The sequence below is a fragment of the Plasmodium berghei genome, assembly GCF_900002375.2.
Source record: "Plasmodium berghei ANKA genome assembly, chromosome: 12".
Lineage (NCBI taxonomy): Eukaryota > Apicomplexa > Aconoidasida > Haemosporida > Plasmodiidae > Plasmodium > Plasmodium berghei.
The window spans coordinates 1394760-1403883 of record NC_036170.2 but is presented as its reverse complement, the minus strand read 5'-3'; the positions used below and the strand labels follow the sequence as shown (position 1 = coordinate 1403883).

At 21.3% G+C, this 9124-nt stretch overlaps 4 protein-coding genes across 4 annotated transcripts; 2 read left to right on the top strand and 2 right to left on the bottom strand.

Moving 5' to 3' along the window:
* Positions 1-459: 459 nt before the first annotated feature.
* On the top strand, positions 460-2528 carry PBANKA_1237000 (18S rRNA (guanine-N(7))-methyltransferase, putative; the record flags this gene model as incomplete). Its single annotated transcript, XM_034566449.1, has 10 exons — positions 460-495; positions 619-723; positions 833-941; positions 1054-1116; positions 1315-1354; positions 1523-1637; positions 1759-1877; positions 2004-2102; positions 2260-2338; positions 2469-2528. The coding sequence occupies 10 exons, from the start codon at positions 460-462 to the stop codon at positions 2526-2528; spliced, it is 825 nt and encodes a 274-aa protein (XP_034423045.1).
* Positions 2529-2916: 388 nt separating this feature from the next.
* PBANKA_1236900 (transcription initiation factor TFIID subunit 10, putative) lies at positions 2917-3617 on the bottom strand (the record flags this gene model as incomplete). Its single annotated transcript, XM_034566448.1, has 4 exons — positions 2917-3012; positions 3121-3198; positions 3309-3416; positions 3549-3617. The coding sequence occupies 4 exons, from the start codon at positions 3615-3617 to the stop codon at positions 2917-2919; spliced, it is 351 nt and encodes a 116-aa protein (XP_034423044.1).
* Positions 3618-5361: 1744 nt separating this feature from the next.
* Positions 5362-7434, top strand: PBANKA_1236800 (conserved Plasmodium protein, unknown function; the record flags this gene model as incomplete). The annotated part of the gene is made up of 1 exon (XM_034566447.1): positions 5362-7434. The coding sequence occupies one exon, from the start codon at positions 5362-5364 to the stop codon at positions 7432-7434; it is 2073 nt and encodes a 690-aa protein (XP_034423043.1).
* A 482-nt stretch (positions 7435-7916) lies between these two features.
* Positions 7917-8938, bottom strand: PBANKA_1236700 (conserved Plasmodium protein, unknown function; the record flags this gene model as incomplete). The annotated part of the gene is made up of 4 exons (XM_034566446.1): positions 7917-7979; positions 8315-8428; positions 8564-8626; positions 8855-8938. The coding sequence occupies 4 exons, from the start codon at positions 8936-8938 to the stop codon at positions 7917-7919; spliced, it is 324 nt and encodes a 107-aa protein (XP_034423042.1).
* Between the last annotated feature and the right edge of the window lie 186 nt (positions 8939-9124).

The window sequence follows — 9124 nt, the reverse complement described above, 5'->3', positions numbered from 1 at the left end:
ATAATTCATTTACAACTTTTTGCCATATTGTAATAATTATTATTTTAAAATTTTTTGTAATTTTTATTATCTTCAAATTAACAAAATTTTCATAATAAAAATATGCATATGTTTTTTTTTTCATCTTTTCAATAAAAAAGATAAAAAAAATTATATATATAATTGTGGAAACTCGAAAATATAACCGTTTTATTATATAGATTATGAATAAGATAGAGAAAAAACGTAATAAAATATAAAATGAGATATAATAAAAAAAATAAAAATAAGTATAACATAAAAATATATAAAAGTCCATAATATATAAACATTATACATATATCCTTGTCAAGATACATTAAAATTCGCATTGATTTTCCTGTCAAACGAAACATTGTTTATATTTCGATATGAAACAAAAGTAAACCCTTATTTAATAAATAAATTGATAAAAATTCCAATGTTAAGGATATAGAAGAAATGGTTAGGCCTGAGTATAGTTCTCCCCCAGAATTTGTAACTAATATTAAAAATACAAAAAATAGAGCATTTTACTTTTATGTTAATAAAGTATAATAATATATGTCTATACCAAATAGAAATACTATTATTTTATGTTGTAATTCCATTTTTTTATAGTTTTATAACGAAGATGAAGCAAAAAAATATATTCGAAATTCCAGAATAAGAGACATTCAGTCCCAAATGACTGAAAGAGCAATTGAATTACTTTTATTACCAGAGGTAAGTACAATTATATTTTTCAATACTAATTCAAGTTAATTATTTTAAATATAAGATGGAAATTATTTAATTTCATATCTAATTATTTTTTTGTGATCAATTTTTTTAGACTCCATGTTTACTGCTTGATGTTGGGTGTGGATCTGGAATAAGTGGAATGACTTTGAATGAATATGATCATTTTTGGATAGGAATAGATATTAGTATTCATATGCTAAGTATGTTATGTTGATAAATATATTAAGTTGCATATTTTCATAAGTAAAACATTAAATACTCAAACAAATACAAGCATTGATTACATTTATACTATTTTAATTGTTTATTTAGAGGCCGGAGTGCAAAATGAGGCTACATCAGGAGGAGATATGATTTTAGCAGACATGGGGAAAAGTAATAAACTTTGTATATACATATAAAATATTTTCTAATACTCATTATTTTATTTTATGAAATTATATATTCTCATAAAGTTCATCAAATTGTATATACACTACTAATATGATATATATAGTTATAGTCCTATATTCCCCCATGCATAATTCATATTATTATATTTATTTGTTTCTTCCCTTTTTGATAACGAATTAGTGATGAGGTTTCAACCTTCTATTTTCGATGGAGTTGTCAGGTAGCCATAGTTAACATTCATTAATTTCAAGATATTCAATACAATAAATTAATTAAAATTGATATAAATATTTTTTACTATGCTCTATACTTATTTTATCATTATTATATTAAGGAATTTTAGTAACTATATAATTTTTTAAAATAATTTATTAATTCAAATTTACAGTATATCTGCCTTACAATGGTTATGTAATTGGGATAAAAAATCAGAAAGCCCAACTTTAAGACTTAACACATTTTTCAAATGGCTATATTATTGTTTAAAACGGGGAGCAAGAGCAGTAATATATAATCATAAATAAAAATATATTATTTTATAATGCATATTTTAATATATCAACATTTCGATATTTTATAAATATATTTACATATATTTTTTTAATTGAATAAATTGATTTGCAGGTATTTCAATTTTATCCTGATTCTCCTCAACAAATTGAGACCCTAACAAATTCTGCAATAAAGGCAGGTTTTGGTGGGGGTGTTGTTGTTGATTTTCCAAATTCAGCAAAATCCAAAAAGTAAACAAATTAAAAAAATGCGCAAATAAACATATTTTACTTGTCGTTTGTATCTTATTCTCACATTTATTCAAAATACTATATATATTAAAATTTACACAATTTTCCATTATATTTATTTTGTAGGTATTATTTGTGCTTATGGGCAGGTTCAGCTACTATTCCAAATATGAATGAACCAATGGAAAATGAAGAAGAGGACATGATTATCCAGGAAAAAAGACGGTAAAACACAAACAAATATTGAACAAATATAAACAACATGCATATAAATGTAATATTATATAATTGTTAGTCGTTATTATTGAATAAGAATTAAACATTATATATGCATTGTCTTATGGTCTAAATATGCACATGCATTTATGTAATTATTTTGTAGAAATAATAAAAAAACAAAGAAGATTATTAAGAAAAATAAGGAATGGATATTGAAGAAAAAGGAACAGAGAAGAAAGAAAGTATGCAAACAGGAAATATATTAATAATTAAATACATTATTTTCACCATTGTATATGTATATCTTATTTAGTTTTAGCTTTATTACTTCTACTTCATTAAATTTATCAATACATTATCTTTTTTTTGTAGAATTTGGAAGTTAAAAGAGACAGCAAATACACTGGAAGGAAAAGGAAAACGAGATACTAAATGTGTGCAAAGTTTTTTGGTGTTATATATATAGCAATATTATGCCCATATATATATTTGCAAAATTATTAATACTTTTTTGTTTGTAATATATATTTTTTGAAATTTACTTATTTCCTAATTTTTTTAAACATATAAAATATTTATAAAAAGAAAGACTATACTGCTTTAATGATTAAAATTTTTAAAATTATAAAACTATAAATTAATAGCATGGAAAACGAAAAGAGGGTATTAACGCATAATTCCAATACGGTTTATATCAATAAAAAATTAAAAAAATAAAGGGTAAGAAGGATATAAATGTTATACATGTTGTATAAATAACGAAATTAAAAAAAAAAACGAAAAAAATAAAATGAAACAATTTTAAGGATTGTGGTTGAGATTATTCTAAAAAGACGCTCAAATTTTTTGCATTTTCATCATTCGAATTATCATTAAACTTTTTAATTTCTTTAATTAATTTATCATAGTCTAATTCCTTTTATAATGAGTAAAAAGAAAAAAAAAACATATATATAAATATATATTAGGAAATATCAGCATAAAATATTGTAAATATATATTATTATATATATTATGAATTTACTTTTTTGGTATGCTTATTTTCTTTATCGTTATTATTCTTCATTTCATTGAAATCTATACTCATTGAGTTATTTATTATCTGTAAAAGAGTTAGCAAAAATTATTCCATTTATTTTTTTGTTTTGTAAGTTTTAAATATAAAGGCAAGGATAACTTATTGTGTTTATAATTTATATTTTTTTGCTTTACATTTTCCATGGATTTATGCAAAAATAGCGAAATTAGTCTAAAGCATGATTTTTCAGTAACTTTACATCCATTATGGGCCAGATAAAAATCAATTAATTCTTCACCAAACTATATTGTAGAAAAAATATAAATAATAAAGGATACATTAAATTATCAAAGTCATACATATATATATATTTTTCCATTTTTTTAAATAAACAGTCATTTGTTTCTTTCGTGGCATTTCATAAAATATATTACTGTTGGAGTGTTTTGTAATAGTGTTTTTATTAATTGTTCGTCATCATCATTTACAAAATTTTTATCCATTGTTTTAAAAATAGGGGGTAATCAAGCTTTCATTTGGTATATGGGTTAAGTATGTTCGCGAATATTTATATATTATATTCTCCTTTTTAAAATATGAAGAAAATAAAGATAAAAAAAACATAGAAAAATATATTAGCGCATGATATAGGCTATTCAAAATAACAATTATATAATTAACTAAAAATTATACCTATTTGCTACATAAATTTGAAACTGCAATCATTACAAATATGCAAAATTTATAAAAATAAATGTCATTAAATATTCTAATAAATTAAAAGGAAAATAAATAATAAATAAATAAATAAATAAATAAATAAATAAATAAATAAATAAATAAATAAATAAATAAATAAATAAATAAATAAATAAATAAATAAATAAAAATATAATAAAAAAAAATTACCAACGAATAAATAAAAAATTATTTACGTAAATAAATTAAAGAATAATGGATATTTTTATATACTCTTTAAATTTTGCTTTTATACTGCTACATGTTAAGGGCAATATATAAGAGATTGATTATTACAAATATATTTGGGTACTATAATATACAACAACTAATAAAAATATAATTTGTCTTTATATTTTTTATGGAAAATCATCTTGTTCTATAATTTTTCGTTATCCCGTTTTCTTTATTTTATTAATTTTTTTATGCAATTTTCCATGATAATTTATATTTTTTTTTAGCTTTCAAAGATAATTGTATAAGATAATATTAATTTAAATTATAAAAAACTCTTCCTTTTTTGGCTTTTATTATTTCCTTTTGGTATTATATTAATTTCTACAAGAGGAAATGTTTTATTTCTAGAAAGTGCATATTATATATATGTGTGTGTGATTGTGTTACTACACATATATAATGGGTATAAAATCGTAGGGAATTGAAAAAGGCATTAATAAATTGTATGTGTTAGTTTAACATTTAAAAAGAATAATTTTTAATCGAACAATTTAAAATAAAAATTATATATATTTTTTTTTATATATACAACTTTAATAATTTTTTTTTATATTTATAATATATTGTTCAACACATCAACGTCTATAAATTTATACCAGGAAAATTTTGCAGATATCAAAAAAAATGTAATTTTCTACAATATTTATGTTATATAATACACTTTTTTCAGAGTGCGAAAGTTGTTATATTAATTCTTTTGAATTTACAATACCTTTGTAATAATAAAAATAATAATAAATAAATAAATAAATAAATAAATAAATAAATAAATAAATAAATAAATAAATAAATAAATAAATAAATAAATAAATAAATAAATAAATAACGAGGAAATAGAAAGGATAATAAACTAAACAAATAATAAAAAACATTAAACAATAAATTATAAAATAATAAATATATAATGCAAACACACCAAATAAATAGTAATTAAACAAATTCTCCAATTTTTCACTGAAAATAACCTTTTGTAACAAACAGGGTTTAATTGGGGGCAATTGGAAGAATGAGCAATGCCAAAATAAAAAATAAAAAAATATTTTTATATTGTCAAAATATATAACATAAAAAATATTAAGGATTAAAATTCTGTATATAATATATTATATGTGTACACCGCTTTTTGAATAGCTTTTATTTTTTTCGAAATTAGAAACATCATTACATACAAATAAAACAAGGGAAAAAATAAACAAATATACATAAATATTAACATACACACTAGACACTTAAATAAATAAATAAATCAATCAATAATCCCTCAATTTTAACATGTTAAATCAAAATGGTAATAAATCATCTACCTCCGCTGATGTGCCATATTACAACTTGAACAATAATAATAATAAAGAAACTATAGAAAAAAGATATAAAGATGATAATTTACCTAATACTATAGGGCATGTTAATGATATAAATAACCTAATATATGATAATAGTAGCATAAATATAAAAAATGATAGATATTCGTCAAAAACATTCATCTCAGATAATTCAACAAATGGATCAATATCCAATAAGAATAGTACTGATGAATCATGCACACAAAAATCTAATTACAATATAGTAATAAGTTCTCATAATAGTGATGATTCATATAAAGAAAAAACGAAATATAATAAAAAAAAGAGTTTTTTCAGTGACTATAATGTAGTTCCAAATAACTACCCAGTTTATGATAATAACAAAAATCGAATGGTTAATGAAACTAGTAATAATATATTTTCAGGACATTCAAATTGTGAAAATAAAAATAGTTGTAATATTAGTAATGATGTTTATAAATACCCACATTATAATATCACTAGTGCAAACAATAGCAATTCAGAAAACGTGACTTTATATCAAAAGGAAAAAAATTATTTAGATCATAATAATAATAATAATAATGACAATAATAATGATAAGAATTATGGATATGACAACAATGTAGTACTTTCTGCAGATTCATACCATGGCACTAATTATTCTTATAACTCCCCAAAAAATAGCACAAACAAAAATGATCATAAAAATAATCTAAATAATTATAAGCTGAATAATAATAAAATATATATAGAAGAAAAAAATGAAACAAGTGTAACATCTGATGGGGAAAAAAGACCAAGTAATGTATCTGAAATGTACAACCTTCGTGATGATAAACGTGTAAATAATTTAAATAATGATTATTTAAAAAAAAATTATATATACAAAAGTTTATGTATGAATAGAGAAAAATCAATGGGGCATACAAAAATATTTGATTGCATTGAATGCAAAAGTGGTGACGAAAATAATAGTATACCCAAACATAAAAATAAAACTAGTGAATTTATTCCTAAGTATAAAAGTTTGACAGCAAAGGAAATACATTATAATAGTTTATCTGGAAATGATAATATAACTGTTTTAGAAGCAAACAAAATAAAACTTGATATGAATAAAATTTCGAACAAAAGCATAGACCCATTACCTGATGTATACCCATTTAAATTGTCAAAAGAGTATAGTAAAAATGAAGCAAAATTAGAAAAGTTATATCCAGCTAATTTTAATTATATAAATAATTATAACAAAAATAATGCAAATATATCAATCGAAGAACGAAGAAATAATATGCATTCAAGTCATATATTTGATTATGATGATAATAAAAATCAGACAAGAAATGGCAATTATAGAAGTACAAATACAATATTACCCCACATATATAATGAAAACAAACCAAATGATGAGAAACATACAGAAAAAGATGAAAATAGAAAAAAATATCCGCTTTATAGTGATTTATTTGGTAGAACAACACCAAATATAAATCAAACTATTCCATGTGAAAAAATAATGCCAACTACAATGAATTCGAATTGGATGTATTGTCCAATAAATAGTAAAAGATATTCAGGAGAATCGAGCCCCAATTCAGATTATCTTAAATACTCTGGCAAAACTAATTTCCATAGAAAATCATATTTTCATAATGATGGATATGATTGTCGAAAAAAACTTCAAGAAGCTATAGGCAAAGGTTCAAAAGCGTCATTTCAAATGAACTTACAATCTTTTATAAATCCAAAAAATAATGATGATACTGATAATTATAATAATAATAATTATGGGAATGTACAAGTTACATATTTGCATTTACAAAATATAAAAGATTCTATAACTGATGATCAAATAAAGACAGCTATCAAACAAAGTGGGTCCTATATAGTTAATTATGAACCTGAATTTGATATTTTTTCAAATAAACGAAAAAGTAATGCAAAATTATGTATAAGACATTCTAACGGAAAAGATAATTTGAATATTTTATTAAATTTGTTTGATAAACTTGGCATAAAGGCTCGAATTTTGTTTTAACAAATATATTGATCGACGTTTTAAAGAACTAAATAAATATTTATTCATATATATTCATTTTAATTTCCATATGCAATTTTCTCTTTATTTTTAATTGCATCTTCAATTTTATTTGTGCTCATTTGTTCATTTAACATACGCTAGTGCGAATTCATGTAAAACTTATTGTTTTACTGTTTTTTGAAACAATTTTCCATTTTTTTGTGTATATTATATTTATTAAATGTTTTCGAAGTAGAAATATCGATATCCCGTGAAAACATTTTGAAAAAAATAAATCATTTTAATTTAATAATAATTTATTTTGTTCTCAAATGACAGTATAAAAAATATATAAAAAATAATAATTATGAATAAGCCAGCAAGAAACGCAACATATACAGAAAGAATAATAAAAATAATTATACATATGTATATATACACATGTATATAAACAAAAATATATTATATGTATGTATATACATTGATTATTGATGTTTTATCTATCGTTTAAATTTTTTTTTTTTCTGTTTCTGAAATGTCCTCTTTCTCATTTGAGTTTTTGTCTAAAATAAAAAAAAAATCAATACATGTGGTTACTTAAATGGGCAAGCATATATTTATCTTTTTAAATGTGATATTCTTTACAAATACAATAAAATAAATATTTTTTTATTTGAAAATATTAAAAATTATATATCCATATATATACACATTTTTGTGTGCATAACATTGGATAAAATTAATATTTAATGAAAATAGTTCAAGCTAGCCATGTAATTATATGTACATATTCCAAATAAATTTGCATAAAAATAAAGCTGCCATAAGGTGAAATATAATAACTAGAATAATATATTTAGCATTATCTGAAATGTATATATTGTGGCCATTTTCTTACCTTTTTTTTTCTTCGTTTTTTTTTTATCTTTTTAAAAGTTCGTGTAATTTTTTCTTCTATTGTATCTTCTTTTAGTAACGAATTGTCATCATTGCTCAAAGTCATTTTTTGAAACTGTTCAAAAAATAAAGAGTGAAAATAAATGGTGGTGAATATTTTACATTTAAGATATAAGGGGTATGAATTATCATGTATTAATTTATAACACACTTGATTAATTATAGTGCATATATATTTTTATTTACATACATTTATTAGGTTTTCTTCAAAAACTTTGTCAAAAAAATTAGCCTCTTTATTAATTAAACGCCACTATAATACAAAAGAGGAAACATGTTAATGAAAATTATGTATAATTGCGAATTTATTTTTTTATAGCAACATTATTGGCTTAATATAAAACTAGCCAAAATATTTTAAAATAAAAAATATATTGTAAAGAAAACACAAAAAGCCATTTTATATAGAATAACTAGTAATATAATTAATGTCTATATCACAATACAGAATATATATTTCCTATTTTTTTTTTAATAATACTTTTAATGAAGGCTTGTTATTTAATTGTTTATTATCAACATTATTATGAACATTTTTTTTTAATTTATTGCGACGTTTACCCATTGGTTTATATGAAAAATAAAAACATCAAAAATAAAGAGCTTCTTTAGTATAAAGAAGGTTTTTATTTTATTATAAATCAATGATAGCGTTTTCAAAAATACAATCCCTTAGTATAAATACAAACAGGCATACACGCATATATACACATTGATATATACATATGTATATGTCAAAAAAGAGAAAATA